The sequence below is a fragment of the Heloderma suspectum genome, chromosome 2, assembly GCF_057233095.1.
Source record: "Heloderma suspectum isolate Gila_16-S chromosome 2, 16-S_ref, whole genome shotgun sequence".
In the NCBI taxonomy this organism is placed as follows: domain Eukaryota; kingdom Metazoa; phylum Chordata; class Lepidosauria; order Squamata; family Helodermatidae; genus Heloderma; species Heloderma suspectum.
Genome location: NC_139459.1, coordinates 142629053 through 142654245, shown reverse-complemented (window position 1 = coordinate 142654245; position 25193 = coordinate 142629053). Strand labels below are relative to the sequence as shown.

Sequence of the window (25193 nt, the reverse complement as noted above, 5' to 3'; positions counted from 1 at the left end):
ATTAATAAAGATTTTGAAGATTTAAGGCTATTAAATGTTCTTGATTTATATTTTCAAATCGCTAAATCCAGCAGTATCTATAACTGGCAATGTTGAACCAATGTATGTGCTGAGAATATACATTTGAAATGTTCAAGTACATTTTGAGAAGGAGAATTTGCATAAGCCTCTATACTTTGGTATCAGTGTAGATAATATGATGATTGGCCACAGAGTGAATGCATGTGTTGGGATTGTAGTGGCAACCCCTGTCCCTTGAGCTACTCACATTCACTGCAGATGGTCTAGTGAACACATGTAAGTTGGGTGATGGGGCTTGCTGGTATATTCCCGCTCTCCCCCCACATGTTTTGACTCTTTGCACATTGCCCAATAGTCATATCAACAGGGCAATAGATGTAGACAGATATCGACTGGTGATTTCAGCTCAGACTTGCAATGTTGTGCAGAATTGGTGTGTCTGAGCAATGGGTTTCAGCAAGGGCATATTGTCTTTGCTCCACATCCATCAACTCCTAAGGCAGTTATTAAAGCAATGGTACCCTCATGACAGCATCCACCAGGCAAGAGGGAAAACTGAGACATCATAAGCCATTTGTCACACATTTCTCCCTTTTCATTGTGATTAGACTTTTGGCAGTTCCATTGTGCAAAGACTCTTGTGTATTCTGAGTTACTGTACTTGAAGTCTGATAACTGTCTAGATAAACTGGCTAATAAATAACAATCTGGTCAACATGTCAAGCACAAAGCTTTCTCTTTTGAAATGGCATCAAGCAACAGAGCAAATTTCATTTCTAGGCAACAGAAAGGGCTCTTCTCTCATCAGAATTTACTTTGCTACTTAGGGCCAATCCCAGCCCTAGAACACTTTCCCTTGTTGGGGAATAATGTACATGGGAAGGCTTACTTTATAGGCGATTTTGTAGGAGAGATCTACCAGCAGGATACTAGATTCTAAAAGGCAGAAATTTATACATTCACATATGATATCATGTATGTTTTAGAACTGGTAAAAGAGCCAGACTGTACATTCAGAAATATTGCATGGTATACTGCTCTTAGGAAACTACCGCTTCAGGGTGCAAGTGGGGAATTATATGATTGAATGCTCTCCCTCATCATAAAAAGAGTCCTGCTTTATCTAGTCCAGCATTCTGTTTCCACAGTTGCCAAACAGATGCATATGGGAAGCCAAGAAGCGGAACATGAGCACAATCACACCTTCTACTCTCTAAATGTGAGAAAAAGCTCCCTGCCTGTGGAAAGCTAGTGTGTCAGGAAGAATGGTTCTATTCTAGTTTTCTTAAACTGCAATCCTACATACACTTTCCTGGGAGTAAGCCCCATTGAACACATTGGGACTTACTTCTGAGTCAATATGCATCTGATAGGATTGTGCTGCATATATGTTAGTTTTGTATATACAGAGGGTTTGTTTTTGAATTGGTGGGAGCTTTCTAGTATGTAATCTCAGATGTACCTTCTGTAGTGGTGCAGTCCCATAATGACAAGATATTTCTGAACATGTAGTTTGGCTTTCATCTCTCCAGCTTTCCTTGTCCAAACGTCAATAAAACAGGAAAAGCGTTGTACACCTACTGTGTCACTTTATATCAAATGTCTTAAGGCTGCTTTGTTCATTACAAAATCTCTGCTTAGATGTCATTTCCCTGCAGAAAAGTGTGAAAATCCTGCATGTAGAATCTCACACATAGTAAATCCTACACATGTGCAAATTGCTGGACTGGGGAGATGCTGTCAATTGTGGCTTTCTAGTAAACTGCAAGCAGCAGTTTAAGCATGCATTGAATTTTCACACATGAGAATCTACCTGAAAAAATCATCCAATTTCCTACACTTTTAAATTGGAATTTATAATGGGTGTTCACAGCATATCCTACACTACATCTCTTCACCACCAACTATTGACACTTGAATATTTTCTTCACATTTGAAAGCCGCTGACAGTGGAAAGATGGGAGAATTCTGCATCTACAAGAGCTGAGGACTCAGACATGGGCCTAGTCTGTTGCATGAATCCATTTTGGTATTACATCACCATCTCTTTGTGCACTGAAGCTTGTGTGTCAGAGAGAAATGAGATAGAAGCCTCTGGCATATACAGCATCTTATAATTAGCGCAACTTGTGTGGTTAGATAATATGTAGCCACCATCTTGTGACAGTAGCTTCCAATTCTGTCACTCACTCCTCCCTTTCTTTCCTGTTTCTGTGTCTCATTGTGTGTGTGTGTGCGTGTGCTGTTTTTCTCTCTCTCTCATGTCTCTTCCACCAGTAGCAGCCATATTATTACACAGATGTCCTGACTGTGGGATGTGCAGTGGGGGTTGGCTGCTGTTTCGGGACACCACTTGGAGGCAAGTGGCTGCTGGCTATCATCTAACTTTTCCAGAAACATCACATCCATGACTGCCTTCCATGCTCCATTCTCCATCCTCCAAGCATCTATCCTTTTTAAAGCATTTGTTTTCAGATTACTGGCCAGCACACCCTCTATCCTAGCAGTGTAGAAACTATTTCCCTGTGGCTTCTTCTCATGCCACAGCAACATGTTTATCTTGGAACCACATAGGCAGGCCAGTGCTGTGGTTCTGAGATGCACACTGTTACTACAGTAACAGGGAGTGAGGTAGCATGGGGAAGCAGCTTTTACTCCACTAAAGCAGTGATTTTCAAACTTCGTTCTGGAGAAACATGGAATTCCTTGGAAACTTATATGGAATTCTTCAATAAGAAATCAGTAACGGTGGACAAGCTTCCCTGGAGAACAGCTTGTTCACCATGATGGACCTTCTCTGGCAATGTGCTGCTGCAGGGGAGTGTTGGGGTGTTCTGCTATGCACCCTCAATTCACTCAGGGTTACAGTGAGGTACAGTTGAAGTAGTCCTATCCGGAACCTCTTGTGAAGTTAACTGTAGCTTATAACCCAATGCACAGGGGTTCCTCAGCAGAAAGAGTTCCCTCAAGGCAAAATATTTGGAAACCATTGTGTTAAGTTAAAGTGTGAATTGGGACTGTTTAATCTTGCTTATGCTCGTTCCCATTGTGGCCTCAACCCTAACCCGAAGGAAACCATTATTTTGAGGAGAAAGAGGGACTCAAGTCAGACTTTCCCCTCACACCTCCAGTGCCCCTTTTGCACTCTCTTTAGCTCATGTGCTGCGAGAGTGATGGCTGGGTGGGATGTAAAGTGTTTTGATGTGGGTTTGTGTGTGTGTGAGCTGCCATGTGTTGATGTGAACATCTCTCTTCCCCTTAGGTGTTCTCTTCAGCATCGAAGTCACTTCTACCTACTTTGCTGTTCGTAATTATTGGCGTGGATTCTTTGCAGCCACATTCAGTGCCTTCGTTTTCCGGGTCCTTGCTGTCTGGAACAAAGATGCAGGTAGGACGGAAAGGCAACTCACTTCCCATTCTCTCCTCGGACTGCAGGATGCCACTGCACATGATTTCTGTAAGGTTGTGGGGAAGGTGCAGGAGTGTCTGATGATCTTATTCAGTCTCTGTTCCAATCCATTTTCATTTCATTTTTCATGTATTACATTTCTATCCTGCCCAACAGCCAAAGCTCTCTGGGCAGTTTACAAAGAGTGGTTTACATTCTTTACAAATAATTAGTTTCTCGTTCACCTACATGGCAGACCAGCGTCAGCCTCGGGGTGTTTTCATACAGGAGCCTTAAAGCAGTTCTTGCTTCAACTGCTTCGAAAAGTGATTGACTAGCTAGAGTGTTCATTCCCATTATAAATTACTCTTCTCTACTTTCATGTCTCCATTTGCAAAGAGAGGCTTTAAGGTGATTTGAGCCTCATCTGAAGCTCTCCCACACTGGAGGCCTTCAAGACGAGGCTGGACAGCCATTTGTCAGGGATGCTCTGACTTGGATTCCTGCATTGAGCAGGAGGTTGGACTCGATGGCCTTGTAGGCCCCTTCCAACCCTACTATTCTATGATTCTATGATTCTATGAAGCAACTATTAAACATTTCCTTGCCTGAAGGAAAAAGTCGAAATGACTCCTCCTTGCCAGGGAGCTCATTTTTTAAAAAAAAAAAAGACACACAAAGGTGGAGGTTGGAGGCAGGAAAATGGTGTCCCTTCTGGAAATCTGTTGCCTGATGCCACTGCTTCACATTGCTTCATGCTAAGGCCATACCATTCAGGGACAAAAGTGTGTGCGTGCGGGGACGGACGGACAATGACACAAGGACTGCCCTGTAAAGCAATCCCAGCTGTTACACTGGTGCAGGGTTCTTGCAAATCCTGCAACTTTACTGGGGCTTCTGCTTCAGTATTCTTTGTGGGATGAAGATTGCCCCTTTTCATCCACTTCCACTTTTTTCCACCCTGGGGAGTTCCTTTATCTGCAAGCTCTATATGTTTCATTATACAGCCACTAGATGGTGCTGTTTTAGAACGCTACTTCCTCTTTTCACAGAGAAAATCAGCTCACGATATTTAAGTAGCTCATTATCCATGATCTTTAAAAAAAAAAAGGATAGAGGTCAGAAAGCATGGGAGAGGTCTTGGAGCTTGATGACGTCATGTAATGGACCCGCAAACTTCCATGAATAACCAATCTCGATTGCAGGATAAAAGCCCCATGTGAAGAAGCCCAGAGTATGGGGATTTTCAAGAGTATTTTGCATCGGACACTTCTGGATAACATGAGAATTCAAACAAAAGCAACAAGAAAACAGCAAGGGGTTTTTGAAAGGGTGACCCTCCTCTTTTATTAAATTAAAAGAGAAAAATGGCCACGGATGCAAAATCCAAATGTTACCACTTGGTGTTGCTTGTGCACTTATGCTGCCCCTGTTTATTTCTATGTGAGACAGAACTACTTCCTGATGACAGCAACAGCAAACCCTTTCTTAATGAAGTGTTCTTGAGGCTGGAAGTATTTCTTTCCTGTCCAAAAACATATGCAAACAACATTAACCATACCAGCTGTCTAAAGGGAGGTGCTCAAGAGAATGTAGGCAGTGCCAAAGGGAATGCTAGAATGTTTTTAATGCTATCCCTTGTACTTGAGATCTCATCTTTTTATGTGCCTTCCACTGCTCCTGGGCTCCTGTCCTCTGTAATACACATTTCAAATTCTCTCATGTTCTCTTTCTTCCTTCTAGTAATTCTTCCTGTCTTTTCTCCCACTCACAGTCACCATCACAGCCTTGTTCAGAACGAACTTTCGTATGGAATTTCCCTTTGACCTGCAGGAGCTGCCGGCTTTTGCAGTAATAGGGTAAGCCCAAAGGGATGTGGCTAATTGCAATGCAGGAATGAAAAAAGGCAAGCTATGGTGATCATTCGCCTTATAAAACAGAGTTACTGCCTGCTTAGAGTTCTCAGGAGGTTCCAAGTTTGGCATAACACAATTCAGCCACCACCCCAATGCTCGCAGCTGTTGTATAATGACTCAATTCAGAACAGAAACACAGTCCTGCTTTTGTCAAGAAAAACTGTGCCTGCAGCCTTCTCCAGGGTGACCAGATGCAAGGGAAGACAGCAAGGCTCTTTTGTATCTAGGAGGGAAGTTATATCTAGGAGGGAATTTTTGCAGGTGCAGCTTGTCATGCAGGGTTGAGAAAAGTGGCACCTGCCAAAATTCCCTCTTGTACACAACATTTAAAGGCACAGGAACCCTGCTGTCCTCCTTTGCATCTGGTCACTCTAACCTGTACCAGAGGTACACATTCTTTCAGCTTTAAACAGTTACAGTTCACCAGCTACAAATTTTGTTAGCTACTTTTTGAGCTGGAAGACATCCCCTCCCCACCGTCTGTACCCTGGACCCTGCCTGTTTTTCTCATCATTTTCTCCAGGCCTTCTCCTCCTGCCCCTGTCATCCTCTCAGCTGGGAGGATCCTGAGTGAAGGCTGCAATATGTTGGCCCTGTTGTAATCTTGCCCATACTGTGCTATGGCATCCATCCTAGACGTGGCTTATTGCTAGTAGTGGGAGGAGCTTTGATTTTGGCTTGCTCACTTTCCATAGCAAGCCCTAACAGTGTTTCATGACTTAAGGATGTCAACTTATAGCTTTTTGTTAACAGTGGCCAAATTTCAACTGGCTTCATGACGGATATGCCAGGTACCACCTATTAAGGGGTGGTTTGACAAAGTATGAAAACTACTTATAATGGACAAAATATGTATGTGAACCATAATTTCAAGGACGTTTAATTGGAAATATGCTTCCCATTTTTGTTATATGTTGAGTTTTAAAAAGGGGATGTGTAAAAGGCCTACTGAAAATCCTATAGATAGTGGTTTTTAATATATTGTGTGCTATAATCAGAATGCACCTGATCTCGGTGACTCTGAAAAGAGAATGAGAATTGGTGGTTACATTTTGAAATGAGTGCTTAATGTGATGTTGCTTAATGTTACCCTTTGTAACTGAAAAGTCTTCAAATAAAGTAGTTAAAAACAAAAAAAGAAAAGAAAGTCAAACAAGTAGCCAAAAAGTAAAAAAAAAAAATGATGGGTTCTGATTGATTCAACATATGACACACACACCTAATCCAGTAAGCTCGAGGTGGCTGACAATAAATGCAATGTGGGGTGGGGCTATAGCCAAGTTGATATGATGTGTAGCCTTGGCTCAGTAAGTCCAAAGACATCCCCTCTTCTCCTTTGCTATGGGTTTTAATGCTGTATTGTAGTTACGTAACTCATCTTGAATTTTTAGGCAAGACAACGTAAGGGCGCAATCCTATGCATGTTTAGAAAAAAGTCTTACAACTCCCAGCATGGCTGGCTCGGAGATACTGGAAGTTGTAGGGCTTTTTCTGTCTAAACTTGCCTAGAATTCTAGCAAGAAAGCTGTACCTCCTACAGGTGCTTGGAACGGCTACAGCATGAGGATATGTGTGTGTTCAACATTGCAGCCATATTGGAGAAAGGAATGTAGTGCAGGCAGGGGGCAAGCAGGGGCAGGGGCTCAGCAAGTGGGGCTTGGGGGTTCCCCCGGATTCCTGGACGGAATAGGGTGCCCACGCCATCCCTGCTCACCACTTGGCAGGCCAATACAGATGGCTGACTTACCAAGTGATTTTGTGCAAACAGTGATTACCACTTGGTACATGCATGATCGCCTGTATTCACACAGTGTCTTCAATCACCTGCAGGACAGGATGGAACAACTTTGATCTTTTGATAAGTTTAGCAACATGAGAAACAAATACATTTGTGCTACAGAATCATATTGAAGACTTATTTTTGGTATCTTATTTAGCATCTGGCTTTGTGATATCCTCTTGTATTGGACAATTCTGCGTGGAAACATGCATGCATGCATTTGGTACTGTGTGTCTGACTGAGAACTGCAATATTATCTGTCCTTTGTGCTTTTCAGTACAAAGAATTCAGCTTTGTGAAAAAAATAATCCAGACTTCAGGAAGCTCAAATGACTGGTGGAATTCGTTCCCCTTGACTGTTATTACAAGGCTGTTATAATGTAATGTACCCAAAGTAAGTGGCTAGAATAATTGGAATGAGTGGAATCCAGAACTGAGCCACTTTAGTAGAGGAAAAATGAGCGTAAATTATATAGAGGGCTTGAAGAAAAACAAATATCCTCAAGCGCAAATGGCAAATCCATGTAAAATGATGTCCCCTGAGTTGGTTAAGAAAATCTTATTCTGCCTGTGTAGACCAAGCTTTAAACTATTTCTTTTGGGTTACTCGTATCTTTTCTGGATATACTGTTGAACTTAGGTACAGATAAATATACAGTGTATAAGATTTAATCTTTTGTTGCATATCCCTGCCTGGGGATTCCTGGAAGAGTCTGGTTGGGCACTGTGGGAAATAGGATGCTGCATTATATATGGGCTTTGATCTGATACACGAGGCACTTCTAATGTAAATCCAAATAAAGAGATAGTTTAAAAGTTGGTAATGCCCAGGGTTAATTCTTTTTTCCCCCTCTACCATAGGATCTGCTCTGGTTTCCTTGGAGCATTTTTTGTTTATTTCAATCGGCAGGTGGTTTTGTGTGTCCGTCGACATACAGCTCTAAGTCAGTTCCTTACCAAATAGTGAGTATGGTGTTACAGAGCTATTCTTGTGTTGAGTCCACAGTTTGCGATGCCCACATTATATCAATGATCCTACTCTTAAATCCTGGCCAGTAGGAAAAGCTGTGAAGTAATGACGCAACAGCAACCTTTGCAAAGAGCTTGGGTTGCATTGCTCCAGGTTTTTGTAGCAAAAGTGTGGCCCCAGATTACTTTTTTACAGGCGACAGGAATAAAGTACCTTTGCCAGGAAGTAGACCTTCATTTTAATGCAGATTTTATTAGTTGTGGAAAACATGACACAGAAAATGTTCTTCCTGTAGAAAGTAAATAAGGTTTTCATGAGATTCGGTTTACTTCTAGAATAAATTTAAGGGAGATTGCCATCTGAAATATCCCTTTTTGTTTTGTAGAAAGCAGATCTTGTTAAATTAAAGCAAGAGATGCCACCAAAAGGTCACTGGGCTTTAGGAAACAAGCAAAGGAGAGGAGAGAACATTTGAAGCCGCTGAGTTGTTCTCTGGCTTGGATTAAACAAGGGACCCCTCTAGGAGATGTGCTTTTGTCCCATGCCAGGAATGTTTCTGGGTGCAGCCTCAAAAAGCAACCCCTGTGCAAACAGATGGAGATGATCATATCCATCCATTTACATACTATGGCATTTCTCTGAATTGGGGAGATGGAGGATTCAGCTGGGGCATTTCACTGTCGGTCTTCCTCTTTTTTTCCATTTTTTTTCTTTGTTGCTGCTTGTGGAAGGAGCAGCAGCAACAGTAGCACTCTTTTCTCAGCGGCCAACATTTTCTTTCCCCCAGACTAACTTGTATCATTACTTTCAATGGGACATAAGCACAGCTGTCATGAACTGAATCGAGACTCGTGAAAATATGAACTGACTCCACTGAAAAGCTTTGCGTTTGAGATGGTGTGCAAGTTCTATCTGTGGCCTTTGATCTCTGATGGCTCATTCACACATGCAAGTCCCCACTTGATACTGCAGTCATCAAGTGATGAATATGGATACACAGACCTTAATGGAATTGTTGAGCCATAGCTTAGTGGTGGAGCACATGCTTTGCATGTCAAAAGTCCCAGGTTCACCGTTCAATTCCTGTTTTTTTCCATTAAAGCAGCAGGGCTGGGAAAGAACTTTGCTTTGAGGCCATTGAGCATCACTGTCAGTCAAAGCAGACAAAATCTGGGCTAAATCAGCCAGTGATCTGATTCATAACACAGCTTTGTATGTTCAAGACCACTAACACAGGCTTTTTTTAAAAAAAAGAGGATTGGACAGATTCATAGAGGATACAATCCATGTTCAGAGACAGATAACTTTGAGAAAAAATGCCGGGGTCAGACAACAGAGGCTGGCCATCAGCTTCATGCCCTGCTAGTGAGCTTCCCAGAGGCTAGGTACTGTGGGGAACAGAATGATGGACTCCAGACACTGTCCTCTGATCCATCAAGGCAATACTTATGACCAGTTCAGTGTCTCTGAAGTGTCTGTCTGTATTCACCCCGCCCCTGTCCATGAGCTACACTTCACGTTGCATTCTCCCCACTCCCCCAAATGCAACAGCACAAGAACAGTAGAAAGTGCATATTTTCAGGACCGTATAATACAGATGGAATTCCGTTCCACTGGGATTATTTGGTTCTGTGCACAGAGTCTGAGTAAGTAAAAGGACTGAATGAGACATTCTGAAGCTAATCTCCTCCTAACACCTGCACACACACATGCACTTTCACGCATACACACACACACACAGCATTTTGCATTGTTTAGCAATGGGGTCCACTTGGTTGAAGGGAATCCATAAATAAATCTTCCCTTTAAAGTGAAAAGGACAAGATGTATTATCTATAAGCAGACCATTCTCTTATGCTGCATGCACTCCTCTCTCCTCCTACCAGGTATTTCCTCCCTCTACTCGTGTAAAAATACTCTAACGTGTAACAGGACAGAGCACAAGTAAGCGGTGCATTTCCTTTTGTGATCTGTGTTTCTTCAAAATACTGCAATGTACGCTCCCTAGGATAAATTAGGTGCTACCTGATCAGTGATCTTGCATTTAACACACACTGATGTCTACAAGGACCCAGTTTACAACTTACTTAAAATATAATGCTCTGTTCCCTTGAGTACCTCGCAGGAGTTCCCCACCAGGCACGTAATAGCTCAGAGGAAAAAGTACATCTACCCTACCATCTAGAATCCATGTTTGTTGAGGAAGATCCTTCCTGGCTCAGCCCTGGTCTTCTGTCTGGGCCACTCTACCACCATCACAGTTCCCGTTTAGAGACCAGCATGCAATTGACATTACAGTCAACTTAACTTCTGTTCTTTTCTATTTTAGTCGCCTTATATATCCTGGGGTTATAACGTTCCTGATAGCATCTGTGACATTCCCCCCAGGCTTTGGACAGTTTATGGCTGGTGAGGTGAGAATGTTATTTGTTTATTTAAAATATTTCTATACCACCCTTCTTCACATGAGAGAATATAAATATAAGCAATAAATTATTTAAAAACATAGCACAGTACAACAAAACTAACCGCTAACAGCCATAATAATAGAGGATAAATAAAAATACATGCCTAACATCTGTTTTATAGAAAATACAATATTCACAACATAGGTGGGTTTGCACCTACTTTTCAAACAGCGGTGGTTTGCTCCAGCAGAAAAATACTTCACTTCTCCACTGTTTGTACTGTCACTCCATTGGGAAATAAATGACTGCTTTCCCCCTCTGCTTTGTCCGCATGCTGAGAAGAAAAGTAGGGGCAATTCTTCCTTCCCTTGCATTGTGTAAAGGGAGATGGAGGATTCTGCTTTTCTAAAGAGCCGTCTGTCCTTCTATTTCTGCAGAGGCAAACATTGGTTCCAGAAACAGGGTAACTATTCTCACTGTCTCTTTCTAGCAGCCCAGGAAAAACAGCAGTAACCTCCTGCTGGAACTAGCAGCAAACTACTACAGGCCAAATATGAACTCCACAGTCGTAGAAGCATATCCAGTGGTAGTTACAGTGCTCTACTTTGCTCACAGTGAGCTTGCAAAATCTGGCTTTCCTAATTGCAAATATTTTGGTTACTGAACAATTGTTCCCTGTTAGCTGGAGAAGTTTGTTTTTTCTCCAGAGGAGGGCTAAGGAAGGAGGGTTTGAACATCTTGCATCATGACAGCAATTAACAAAATACAGATCATGTAACTGTTTCTGAAAGGGTAGGAATAACCTCTAAAATTCTCAACCAAACATAATGAGGACTTTGTATATGCCATGATTTCAGCTGTGTGGCACTGGCCACAAAATCCAGCTTCCTAAGCTCTCCAGTCTGTCTGTCTGTCTTTCTTTCCAGCAACTTTCTAGCCTGTATGGTTGTGACAATAGGCTTGAAAGTGTGTAGGCAATGCCTCATGAAATCTCAGAAGTGAGAGCGTGCAAAATAAGAGAAGCCATGCAAATTTGCATACTTTTTATAGACCACAAAAATTCAGTTTCTGTTATTGCTGAATTTGATTTACCTTGGCACAAAGGGTTCTTTTCTTAGCTCCAAACAGAATGTTCTTTTCTTTGTGGTGAGAGACTACCCCCTCATTGCCTTGTCTCCTTGCAGCTGATGCCCAGAGAAGCTATCAGCAGCCTCTTTGATAACTTCACTTGGGTAAAGCATACAGAGGACCCCCAGATCCTGGGGAGGTCTGCTGTTTGGATCCATCCCAATGTCAGTGTGTTTGTCATCATCCTTCTCTTCTTCTTCATGAAGGTAGGGAGTCTACCTGACTGTGCTGGGTATATACCCTTTCCCACCATAGTAGCCTTTTTCCTTTAGTAGGAGCAGAGATCTGTGAAGTCTTCAGTTCCTTGGAAAGCATTACATCACTGTCTAGGGCAATTGCTGGGCTTTCACCACTAAGGCTAGGCATGCTCTTGTGGTCCAGGCCAACTGAAGTGGTTTTATAGGAGGACAGTTTAATGTAGCAGATGTAATACCCTGATTCAGACCAAGATATGTGGGAGAGCATTCAGTAATAATGTGCTTACCTTCACACTAGCCGTTTAGCCTGGAATAGACATAACGTGTTCACTCTATTTTTATGGAGAATCCAGACTATTTCATTACCAAGGCATTGCATCCCAATGTTTTCTTTTTCTTAGGCTTTGTCTGTGTACATTTCTTTGTCTTAAAATGCAATTGCAGTGTTAGCCTGTCCAGCTGGGATTGCCAAAAGTGCTATTGAGGCTTTTCAGGGCTATTATCCCTTTTATTAGTAGCTTCCTCCTTACCCCTTTATTTTAAAATGGCTAACCAGTTGTTTCTTGTTCATTCACAGCCATGGCATTCCTGAATTTCCCTTTAATAGGTCAGTTCTTGGGGGGAGGGGCTTTAATTACTTATTTCCTGTTTGTAGCTAGCACTTTAAATCATTTTTATGATCCCAATTTGAAAAGAAAGTGGGAAGCTACTAGTCAAAGGGATAATTTCTGGGAGGAATAGGATCTTAGCTGAATAGAAATTACTTCTAAATACACAGTGAGAACTTGCCCATGGGCATTGCTGAATTTATGTTAAGTACCATGTTATGTGCTGGGTGGAACCATCATTTTAATTCTGCTTCCAGATGATTGTGGAAAACCAATGTCTCAGAAGCACTAAAGGGGCCTAACGTGGAAATAACCTGTATCTAGTGCTTCCTTCCTTCCCTCCCTTCCTGCAATCTATTTTCCAGAGACAGGAAAGAAGGTGGACTAGCAAATTTGGTGGGATGTGACCCACAACTGGTCACATTCCCCAACCTAAGGTGACTTTCACAAGTAGTATTACCACCACCACTTTCTTTTTTTAAAAGAGAGAGGGAAGAGAAAATCCTAGGATAGAAAAGGAGAAAAATAGATCCAACAAGGCACATGGTGTACACATAGAGTCCAAGCTGCATCCCCAGTATACTACATGGCACATTGCAGGACCTGGGGTTCAGTGCAGATGGCACAGTCTGTGCAACTTGGTGTCTTCCTAATTGCCCTACAACCTCTAGCCATATGAATTTCCTTCCTGTGCATTTTTTGACTAAAGTACCAAACTGCTTCTGTGTGAACTTGGCCAAAGAGAGAGAGAGGAAAGTGTTCATTTTCAGATGTGTGTGTACGTAGAGAAGGGGGCCAAAGTAAGCAGTAGGAAGATGGTGGTAGAAGGGGATGCCCCTGAGAACCTTGGACTGCAGCACACTGCCCCATTCCAGCCAGAGTGAAAGGCCGGGCCCTGCTATAATTGAGATGTGTCAGGCTCCTGTCAGACCATTCCTGAGTTCCAAGTTCAGTGGAGCTGTGAGCGAGGCCAGTGCCACACAGTAACCATTGCTGCCTGTCACCTCTGTCCTAGTTCTGGATGTCTGTCATCGCCACTACCATGCCGATACCCTGTGGAGGCTTCATGCCTGTGTTTGTGCTGGGTGAGTTTCAGTCTTTTCCTGGGGCTTCTCAGGGAGGGATTTTCACAGGCAGAGACTGTGACAGAGGGAAGAGCTGACAGAGATGCAAATCAAAGTTGAATGGTGCTTCTGTGCAGTGTCTAGGACCTTGATTTCCCTCCCCTCAGGTGCCTGTTAGGGAATCCATTTACACTGAAGCTAGTAGCCAGCTTCTCATCCCCTGCTCCTTCCCCACACTGTATCTACTTTGTACAAACTCACAAATAATGGTTAGTGTCACTCCGGTTCAAATGGCTCCAAGATGAACTTCCTTTAACTAGTTAAAGCACGTGTGGTCAGGACAGGAAGCCAGAACTGAAAAACTGACACTTCCTTCAAGCTGAAGTACAGGCCTCTTGAGCTGAGGGCAAGCTCTCAGGAGTAGCAGTAAGCCCACTGTTCTTCCTCTGGAATTTTCCTAAAAAGAACGACGTAGGCTAGTTGCTCAAACACTGACTGCGTTTGGACGACACACAATCACCCATGATGGGTTAAATAAGCCATCATGGGTTATCGTGCTGTCTGTTGGGAATTTTTAAATTTATGGTGGTTTATTTGGCCAAACTAAGCCACTCTTATAACCCACGGTCTTCAGGGAGGGTTATTTAACCCACCATGTGTTATCATGTCGTCTGGCGCTCAGTGTGACTTATTCCGATTGCCTACAGAGTCATCTGGCAAAAGCAGTCAGAACCATTGTGGCTGCTCTGCTCCAGCCTGCAGAGCTCTTTTTCCACGGTCTGACAACCAGTTGAGGGACAACCACAGCCAAACAAGCACAGTCTTCCCTGATACCGCACTACAGTTATAAAATGACAGCTTTTCCTGAGTACAATGACAGCCTCATCCGATCGCACTGCCCCATTACGGTGAAGTTACACAATGACAGGCTTCCCTGATCACTACTTTGAAACTGCACAACTTGAGAAATAGGGGAAAAGAGGGGAGTAGGAAAAGAAATGCTCCCTTTTCCATGAAGAAACACAGTTCTGCAATAATTGACTACAGCATCTGGAGGCTCCCTGTGAGGGCACCCCTCCTGTGCAATTTCACCCCAGTCCAGCAAACTGTCAGGAAGTTATATCTCCCACCCCCTTTTTCCTGTTATACACACTTTTCCATGAAGAAGCAAAATGGGGGGGGGGGAGTGCACAATTTCTCTTTTGTGCAATTTCGCTTCTGTGCAATTTCACTTTAGCACTAAAGCGCTTTAGCAAACAGAAGTGGCTCTGCCAGCAATGTGGGGTGTGTGCGTGTGAAATGCGCAACTCCACTTTATTGCTGTTGATTTTGGACAATAAATGCTTCTATGCCAGCAATGGCTATTGGGGGAAATGCACAATTGAGGCCCTTTTTGTTGCACCCGGGATATTCCCTCTTGTGTGGTAATTGCACAGGGTTTTGATGGTGTGTTAGGTGTCTCCCGACTAGGAGAGGCTGTGTATGATGTTTGGTCCCGATCCTGCAAACCTCAAGATGTTATAGCCTTGTCAGGGTGATGCTGGAAGTGCTGAATTAAGCCTCTGTACTTCACCCCACACCTCTCTCCACTTATTGGGATATTGTGGAAGGTTAAAACAGACTGCTGTGATGTTGTCAATGGGTGAAACAATGGCACTGCTTGGGTGGGAGGACTGCCGTGGGACAGGGGGTCGGGGGATGACTCAGATTATGCACAGTAGCTTAATAAGCTACTCATAGTAGCTTATTAGCCTGCTGATATGGCAGGGCATTGTGGACTATTTCAAAAATAAGCTACTGTGAGTAGTTTATTAAGCCACTATGGCTTAAAGTGACGTCAAAACGCAGCTCCTGTGTGGCATCTTGTTGGCCTCTATTACATTACTGCTAACCCATGAGTATTGATTTTGCTGCCCAGTAGCAATTCTGAGGCAGACTATTTCTTTGTACTTTGCTAGCATATCCAATGCAGAACAGCTGATAAGGGAACTACCTTTACTGGGCATGTGGGCATTAACAGCTGATTTCACAATGGCTTTTAGGGGCTGCCTTTGGACGCCTGGTTGGTGAAATCATGGCCTGGCTTTTCCCTGATGGGATTCTTTTTGATGGCATTGTTTACAAAATATTACCTGGAGGTTATGCAGTGATTGGTAAGCCCACATCCCTTTTCCTTTAGCTGGAATCTCAACTCCAGCTATGGTCCATATGATGCTAACTTTCTTGCTCTTTCTCCATTTCCTGTAATTCGGGAAGGAGCTGCAGCTCTGACAGGTGCAGTGAGTCACACGGTGTCCACGGCAGTGATTTGCTTTGAGCTGACAGGTCAGATCGCCCACATCCTGCCCATGATGGTGGCCGTCATCCTTGCCAACATGGTGGCCCAGAGTTTGCAGCCAAGCCTTTATGACAGCATCATCCAAGTGAAGAAATTGCCTTATCTGCCAGATTTGGGCTGGAATCAAATAAGGTAGAGGGCTATTAACGGGGAGGGAGGGAACAGAATAATAGATGGTGGATTGATTGAAAGGGGGTGAGGATCAGTCCAACCCCGAAAGAAACTAAGCAGAAACCAAGCATGAGGAGAAGGGAAATTGGCTTGGACATAATCCTCAAGCTTTATTTTAGCAAGTAATCAAACAAGTGGCTCAAAGGTAGTGGCCAAAGTGTATTTTGGATGTGTAGCTAGTGAGGCTAGGCCAAATGTTTTGATGTCAGCACAGTTACCTTGCATATGAAAATAAGGAAAGTCAGTCCAGACAAGATGGAGATGTTAATGGTGGCCAGTCCGGTTGACCTGGGAGCTGGTGGCTTCCCTGCTTTGGATGCCATGGCACTCCCTCTGAAGGAGCAGCTGATTAGCCTGGGAGTGCTTCTGGAGGTCCAGTATTGACTATAGACTGCAGTGCTTTCTGTTGACTTCAGCTGATGCATCAGTTGTGGTCACTCATAGAGGCTGACCTGGCCGTTATCATACATGACTTAGTAACTTCCAAGCTAATGGAACATGCTCTATTTGGGGTTGATTTGAGAATTGTCCGAAAATATCAGTTGGGTCAGAATATGTCAGCCTGCTTCTTGGTGGGGGAGATCCATAGGGAGCATATTACATCTGGGCGTTAAGAGTTGCTGGAGCTCCCAGTTAGTTTTGGGGTACAATTTAAAGTGCTGGTCCTGAATTTCTAAGCCCAAAATGTCCTGTGTCCTCCTATATGTCTTCTTCTGGGTGGCTCAGTCCTCTGACTGGGTCCTCCTCCAACTGCCCTCAAGGGCCAGTGGCATCCTTATGGAGTGCCCACCCTTGACTGTCTTGCCTGGCCTGCTTAACATTATTTTTCAGGAAGCCCATTTAATTTTGGCAGGTGCTTGGAGTTAAGTAGAATTGCTACTGCTATGGATTTTACTATGATTTATCTCCTTATACTAAAAGTATTCTTCAGTTGTAATTGTTTTTATTGGCCTTTATTGGAACTTTGGATGTGCCAGCCACCCTGAGGGAGCAGTAGCTACAGTATAAATTGTGGTGAGCAAATGAACGGATGAACTCCCACCTACTTTCTGTTTGTTTTTAACTTTCGCCCACTCAAGCAAATACAATATCTTTGTTGAGGATATTATGGTGTGTGATGTAAAATTCATCTCCTCTACTTGCAAATACCGGGATCTGCAGGAGGTACTCCAGAACACTGCTGTGAAGACCTTCCCTCTGGTGGATTCACCAGGTGAGCTGTGTGGGGGAACCAGACCCATTCCTGTTCGGAGTAGTTTGGGTGTGTTAATGCAGCCTCACACAGAGTGTTTCAGGTGGTGGCCCACTGGGATTCACTTTGCCCCCCCCCCACTGCTCCTTTTATTTCTCTCCCCTTTCCAGTAGCACAACACTGCATTTCCCCAACTGCTTACCACACCACCTCCTCCCCATCAGCCAGTTTTTGTTTGATTTAACTTTGCATGAAGGGGAACACCATTTAAACAGGAAGATAATGGCTGTGGTGTGACAAATGTATGTACATAGTTAACGAGTAAGAATGCTTGAGGAATTTGTTCTTTGTGAATACTGTGGGGCTTTTCTACATGAGGCATTTATTGTTCGCTTGTCATTCCCTACTCAAGGTTGTTTACAGGGTTCTTTAGACGACTTTGTGACCCTTCAGTTTCACTTCTGTGTCCAAAAAGCACTTTCAATGGGTTTCTTAGAGCAGGGAAAATGTGGCATTTAATTGTGAAAGTGAAAGAAACTGCTTTTTTCACTTGTGTATTTGCGCTATCCTGCTGTACCACAGTGTCACCTAGAGGTTATGTAAAAGAAAAGCAGGAAAGGAAATGTTCTTGTGCAATGTTTGGATCTCAATTCTATGGTGAAATTGAAAGTAGATACAGCGGATTAACAGCCTGATGTAGAAAAGCTCATGAACTGACTTGATCCTCACCTCCTGAACTCACCTCCTGTGGGGATTGGAACACAGTTATCCTTGAGATCTCACACTTCTCTGACTTATGCTCAAAAGATGTATCATAATGTGCATTAAAATGTTTATTTTAGGATTTAAAAAAAATTGAGATCAGATGCATTAAGCCCCATACACTGAGATCAAATATGCTTGAGCCCCAACAGTTGCTGTGAACCTTCCCTGCTAATACCCTCTTTTGCCACAGGAAATATGGGAAAGGGGGGCTGGCATTAGCAGGGAGGTCTTGCAGCAGTGTTGGGGAGGACAAGGGAACAGTTCTGCATAGTCCCAATGTTAAAATAAATTATGAATTTCAGTGGATGAGCTCCAAATTCTGTTTTAATGGGCCCCACTTCCTATTAGACAGACCTTTCCCCAAAAAGCACTCCTGTTTCACACCTAAAATAATCAGTGATGAATTCAAAGGTAGCTCATGTTTTTAAAAGAACAAACGTTGAAGACATAATATTCAGCTAACCCTAACTTGATTTTCTAATCACAGTTGTGTGGCATGATCACATATTGTGCAGAGCAGGGTGGAGGAAAGCTAAAAAAAAATTAGGGCTAAGCCTGAACTATCCATACAATTTCAGTTTCAATTTCAATTTCTGTCAAAAAAAACCAAACCGTGTCTCTTTCTCATTGCTGGGGTGGGTTTTGTTGTCCCCATGTCTATCGCCTCTGCAGTGGGCATTGAACTTACAAGGAGACTTTATTGGGTAACTTGCAGCACACAGGCACACCCAATGGTTGGATCAGACTGCTTCTCTGAACCCCGAGCCACTGGTCCAATGGGTTTTATGCCATACATGTCAGCACTGAGGCAGCACGACACCAGCACGCGCCCCCAGTGTCCATTCCCAGCGTAGGTGAGGAGTGTTTGGGTCTCAAGCACAGCCCCCTGTGAACGGACCTCGCTCCCCAGGCAGAGCGCTCGATACGGCTTTCTACTCATTAGTAAGGGATGCGCTGAGAGGGCTGTTATCGGCCTTTGGCTCATCTGCACATGCTCAGAGGCTTACTAGCATGGGAATTGCGCCAATAATGAACTTAAGTAAGCATTATGGGTCTCTAGGCCCCTCTAACACTACTAATGACTCGGCTACGCTCCTGGGGCCAATACACCATGTTAATGTTCTGTTCATACTGGGGTTCCAGTGAAATGGCCTGAGAGAGTTATCCAGTCTCCAAGCTACACCCAAGGGTCAAGAGCCCAGAGAAAAGCTAGTTTCTGGACTCTGCATATCCTGAATGAAACAGCTTTGAAAATAATTGATTTTTCACACAACATTCCTAGTCTTGTTGAAAGGGCAAATTCCAATGCAACAATAGACACCATAAAAATTGGGCCCAGGTCTACTCAAAATCTAAGAGAGAATGCCTGTGTAGGGTACTTGTGCGTCACGTGTCTTATTACCTTTGGCACTTTGGGTAAGTTGTGCAATTCTGTGAGTAAGGCTGATGGCAGGGGGTATTGAAGAAACTGCTCAGAGAACCTGGAAGGGCGAACAGCAACAGAAGGCCTGGGCAGCAGGGTTTGGCCATCATCCACTTGGCATTAGTGTCCCTTGTTTTGTGTGGGAGGGAAGGAGGCAACAGCAGGCTGGTGTCAGATACTGAGTGTGCTCAGCAACTGCTGTTGCTCTGTGTGGAAACCTCATATTGTGTTTGAAGAGCCAGAAGAGGAGGAGGCGGCAGCACAGGAGAAAGACTCCGATGTGTTTCTGGAGGGGCTGGCCATGCTGTGTCATGGCTTGAGTTTTCAAATGAGGTTCAGAGCCAAGAAACAGATTTTCCGGCTGCAAGAAGCCCTGGCTAAGAAGACCGGGGCCTAACTGCTGTCCTTACATGAAAAATGACCTGTACTAGTTTCAGACCAAAGGCTGAAATATCCTTAGGATCAGTTTTTCCTATTCAACTCAATCATAGCTGGGGAAAGGCCTTGATTCTGGCAAGACTTCAGTGCTGTGAGGGTTTTTAGTTTCTACCTTCAGAGAACACTTCCCACATCGACTTGTCTCTTATGAAACGCCAAACGGTTGCCGAGGGTTCTGGGGCATATTCTAGGTGATGCGCTTAGTTCTTTTGTAGGGTAGTGGCCAGGCCTGTTAGGCCTTGCTTTCACTCCACATGAATGGAAACAGTGCCCTGGAGGCCTAGAATGCACCGAACACTTCCCTGAGTCTCTACATTACAAGGGAAGATCAATAAAAGCAGGGAAGCTCGTCCACTTATCTCGATCTTTCCATTGAAGAGCCCCAGACAAGCTTTCAAGAGCCTTCCTAGTTCCTCTGAACACAGGTGGCAAACCACTGCTCTGCAACGTATGGGGAAGGCCAGCCTTTTCTGCTTTGCACCTTCATAGAGATGACCTGTTGACAACCACATTCTGGTGAGCTAGGGGGTGATTGTGTGGGAGCCTTCAGAGGCACCTTGTCTGCTGGGCACCTGGAACCTGGTTCTTGGTCTTCTTAGGCAAAATACAAGTCAGGACCCAGGACCTGTTGCCGAAATACTTTGCCTTCCCTTCCTCTTATGAGCTTGAGGGTCATCTTTGGAGGTGGACCCTCAGACCACACTCAGGCCTGTGATCCCTGCATATTGGACAACGAGCTGCCAGACAGCACGTGTGTTAGAAAAGCTGCCTGGCCTTACCTGTTCTTATTGTTTCTTCTCTTTCTGTAGAGTCCATGATCCTCATGGGCTCAGTAGAACGACCAGAGCTTGAGGCCCTTCTGCTCAGGCACCTCAGCCCTGAGAGACGTCTGCGCCTTGCCAGGGAGATACAGCAAAAGTTGGCTGAGTCACCATATGATGAGCACAGGTGGAAGCACGAATCATTTGCTTTTGTGGATGAGGATGAGGATGAAGAAGAAAAAACCGAGGTAGGGAAGGGGATGGAGATGAATAGAGCCCCAGCTGGGTAGAGGTGGAGAGTGTAAGAAAAGTTTAAAAAGTGGTGGAAAAGAGAAAGGAGAGCTTGTGTAGCATAATGGTTAAGAAAATGAGATGTGAACCTGGAAGTCTCCTTCAAATCTCACCGCAGATGCAAACTCGCTACGTTGCCTTAGGGAACCTACTCACTCAGCCTAAGCCCCTCTCAGCTGCAGTGTGAGGATAATGACTGCTTATCTTGTGAGGTTCATTAAAAGATTGCTGAAATAATGTACATAGGAACACAGGGAGCTGCCTTATACCGAGTCAGACTCTTGGTCCATCTAGCCCAGTATTGTCGGTACTGACTGGCATCAGCTCTCCAGGGTTCCAGGTAGGAGTTCTTCCAGCCCTACCTGGAGATGCCAGGGATTGAACCTGGGAGCTTCTGAATGCCAAGCAGGGAGGGGCTCTGCCACTGAGCCACAGCCCCTCCCCAAGTGAAGCATGTTTGGGAAAATAGGTACAACATCAATTATTTATTTAAAGGAAATATCGATCCTTGTTTTGTTTCCCCTTCTTCTGCAGCTTCCACAGCAGCCTACTTTAGCCTCCAGTTACCCAGAAGAACCAAATGGCCTAGTGACTCCTCGCAAGCCATTGTCCGAGACACCAACATCTCATGAAGCTCCAAGTACAGTGACTTACCTGGTGACTTGGGGCGGGACATCCCAGCCAGCACTTGGACACTTCACTGCCCTTGCCCATCTGTGCCATGGGAAGTGGCAGAGGGATAGAGACCGCATGTGTGTTGCTGGAGAGTGGGCCAAGAATCCTATTGTCAGTGTGCCTAGGCTCACTTTGAGGGGAGCATTAACATGTGGAGTAATGACAAAGGGGGCAGCGTCCCTGTGTATGTGCAGAGTGCATTTTTGCTGCCACTGAGCACTGTCAGTGCAATTCTCTGAGAGGAAGGGGTTAGGCGAGACATTGTGGCATCCGGGCAGGCTTAACCCTCAGTACCTATCTTCATCCAGTAAGATCCTATATTTTACTCTACCCACGTTTTCCCAGGCCAGTTTTAGGTTAAATGTCCTTCATGTTATCTTCATGTAGTGGCTGAAGTTGGTACTGAGTGATTGTTCCAGCCCTCCAAGGTCTGAATGTCAGGACCTCAAAATGTGCTTTGGCCATGGCTGCCAAGAATCAAAGGACTGGAAAAGGGGTGGTGGCAGATCTAGTCACTTGAGGGCTACTTCACATATTACACTTTTAGGTGCACCCTCAAGACATTTCAAATGTACACCAAAAAAGTAAAGCGTGAATGTGACAAACATGAGTATCACACGAGCTCTCTTCACACCTGGCATTGTATTCCACTAGAAACTGGTCCTTTTGATTCCTGATCCTTTCCGGGATTTACGCTGGCCGTGTAAACAAGCATCTCTCATAGCGCGCCCCTCTGCATTATATCTTTTCATGGCTGGACTGAGCTGCACGGAACAATCAGGACAGGAGGGGGCTGCTGGCTCCATACCCCCCTTCCCTCCCCTGATCATTGGTTCCTGTAACATGATTGATGGCTCCACCCCATCCCTCCACTCCTCCACAGCAGGAGGGAAGCACTTCTGGTGGCCTGTATAGGGGGCTATGGGAGCTGGTCCCCTCCTTCCTCCGAGGGAGTGAGAGTCTTCTCCGTGGCTTACCACGAGGGTGCTGGCGCTGCTAGTCCTTCTCTGCTAAATATGTCAGTGTGTGATGGAATTAAATGCAGTGTATTGCTTGCACTACTGAGTTTGAAGGGTATGCCGATTTCCGGTTTCCCAACTACAGAAGTAAGAAAGCCACAAATGGATTTGTATACAGTAAGTGCACCAAGCCATCCCTAGCAGCCCCCCTCCAGCAGCCCCCGCCCCTGGTGATCACTTCATGGGGGACACCTTCTTCATTAGACCCAGCTTGCTTCTCCCCCACACTGCGCTGTTGTTGCTGTTCCCCCTTATTCTGGCTTCCCAACGACCCTGCAAGGTGGGCTAGGAGAAGAGATAGTGGCTGGCTAGGTGGGAGGGAGTACTATGGAAAACCACCTCAGCATTCCTGCCTTATCTCCACACCCAAAAAGGAAACGATTAAAAATGACCATTCCAAGCTCTGCATGATGAATTTATTCAGGGGAGGAGAAAAGGCACTTTTAATACCCATTGAAATCCTAACTGTCAAGCCTTTCTCCTGCGTGGCTGAGAAGGGAGACTCCCCCACCCACCCTGGGAGGAAAAAAGCCCATCAATCTGGTGAGCACAAGGGAGAAGGAGCAGTCAGTGAAGTCAATGGGAGGGGGATGTTTCAAGTAAATGCACTGAAGGGGATGCACTCCTATGCATGCCTACTCAGAAGCAAGCCACACAGATTTCAATGGCACTTACTCCTGGAAAAGGAAAGCCTTACAGCCAGTGAATTTACTCAGAAGTAAGCACTTCTGGAGCCTGTAGTGGAATGGGAGAGAGGCAGAAAGGGTCACTGGAAGCCCAGTCAGTGACCTCCCCGGCTTCCCACCAATTTGTTGTCCTGACAATGTTATTCAACACTGCCCAGCAACACCCCCTAGCACACGCCCACACAAAGCGGGACAAAGCGCTAAAGGGGAAATACACAACAGGGAGGAAATGGTGATTTCAGTCGCAAGCACAGAAAACGCCAGGTTTTCCCCATTCTCAGATAACAGGGAAAGAGGGAGTGGAAGTTGTGAGATAGCAGCAGGAGAGCAGCTGTGTCATCTAAAGCTCCTGTGAAAACCTCCTGTGATTAAAGAAGAACAATCCTGCTAAAAAACTCAGGTGTGAAGAGAGCCACAGGTATGCTTGTCAGGGAGCTGGGACTGGCTCCAGCTCCCTCTTGAGTCTACCCACTGAAATACCATGCATTGTCTCTGTGTAATGTGTGAAATGGCCATGAGGATGCCAGCTCACTGCCACATTGAGAAATGCAATGGAAGCAGAGTAAAGTTCCAACCCCTGCTCTGAAGCATCTGGTACTCAAACTCTCCAAAATGGGAGGAACATTTAGAACATAAGAACTGCTTGCTGGGTCAGGCCAAAGATCCATCTAGTCCCACACTGCATTTCCAACCATGGCCAGCCAGAGCTGTCATCTTTAAATTTGTCTGATCCTTTAAAAAAGGTGTATGTTGAACTTACGGAATTTACTGCCACAAGTTGTGATGGGCAGTAGCTTAGATGGTTTAAAGGAAGGAAGAAAGGATTAGACAAATTCCTGGATGACCTATCTATCAGCACCAAACCAGGTTTACCCTTACAGCACAGTCCTACATATGTTTACTAGGAACTGCATCCCACTTAGTTCAGTGGGGCCTACTCCCAACTATATACACATAGGACTACAGTCTTAGTCTGATCTAGCAAGGCCATTCATATGGTACATTCCTCAAGGGAGCTTCTAGATGAGGCTTCTAACGTGAAATTGCCATGCCTCCTTCACACTGTGGGTCCAGATGGTATTGTAATCTTGTGTTTTCCCACTGGTCCTCATTTCTTGCCACAGAAAACCAGTTGAGGAGGGAAAGAAAAGCACAATCTCTTTGCAGATCTGAATAGGAAGATGCATGATTCAGGCACAATGGGAGGAGTTGTTCTTGGGGAAGGTGGATGATGTGTTGGGGATACTCCTGCTTTCTCTATTGCTTGTTGTGCATTTATGGTTCCAGAACCATCTGTACCGCAAATCCAATCTGTAACCATTTTTAGTGCAACTACCAAGCAGGGAAAATCAAGCCCACAGGTTTCAAGCCAGGTAGTGAAACTGACTAGATCCAACTAGATTGGAGATTAGCATTATAAAGTGGAATTGATGGGATTTACAGCATGATCTCTAATCATGTTTATTCAGAAATAAGTTTAGCTGCAATTCTCAAGCTTTGTGCTGCAGGCACTATTTTTAACATCTTTGTTTAATTTCCACTGGTTGGATCCAGGATCTGCCTTTGGCTTGCAGAAGGCCCCTCTGCCCAATTTTTGGGTTCCCACCTTTCTTCCACACCACATCTCACCTCATTCAGCAGGTTCCCCTAACTCTCTGTGTAGCATTTTCAGGGGCTGGAAGGGCTGCTGTGGGAAGAAGGGAGCAGGGAAGTCCATTTCTACCAGCATAGCTGATCCGGCTGGATCCAACCCTGCAATTGTGCTATGCTGGAATAGCACAATTATTGAGCAAGGAACATAAAGCTGGCAACTTTTCTAACCTAGTTGTGAAACTGACTAGATCAAGTTGTTCAATTAGGTCCCATTGTGAAATTGACTAGACTAGAGGTCAGGCATTCTCTGGTGAAATTGATGGGACTTGCAGCCCAATCTCTAACCATGTTCACTCAGATG

The 25193-nt window shown here is 44.5% G+C and overlaps 1 protein-coding gene across 1 annotated transcript in view; it reads left to right on the top strand.

Annotated features, from left to right (window-relative positions):
- CLCN1 (chloride voltage-gated channel 1) overlaps nucleotides 1-25193 on the top strand; it is an 81062-nt gene that overhangs the window by 45491 nt on the left and 10378 nt on the right. The window contains exons 12-22 of the mRNA XM_084829690.1: nucleotides 3284-3409; nucleotides 5184-5268; nucleotides 7967-8068; nucleotides 10405-10489; nucleotides 11668-11817; nucleotides 13432-13501; nucleotides 15523-15633; nucleotides 15737-15950; nucleotides 17069-17202; nucleotides 20617-20816; nucleotides 21394-21499. Of these exons, the coding sequence (XP_084685816.1) occupies nucleotides 3284-3409; nucleotides 5184-5268; nucleotides 7967-8068; nucleotides 10405-10489; nucleotides 11668-11817; nucleotides 13432-13501; nucleotides 15523-15633; nucleotides 15737-15950; nucleotides 17069-17202; nucleotides 20617-20816; nucleotides 21394-21499 (1383 nt within the window). The remainder of the gene's footprint in view (nucleotides 1-3283; nucleotides 3410-5183; nucleotides 5269-7966; nucleotides 8069-10404; nucleotides 10490-11667; nucleotides 11818-13431; nucleotides 13502-15522; nucleotides 15634-15736; nucleotides 15951-17068; nucleotides 17203-20616; nucleotides 20817-21393; nucleotides 21500-25193) is intronic.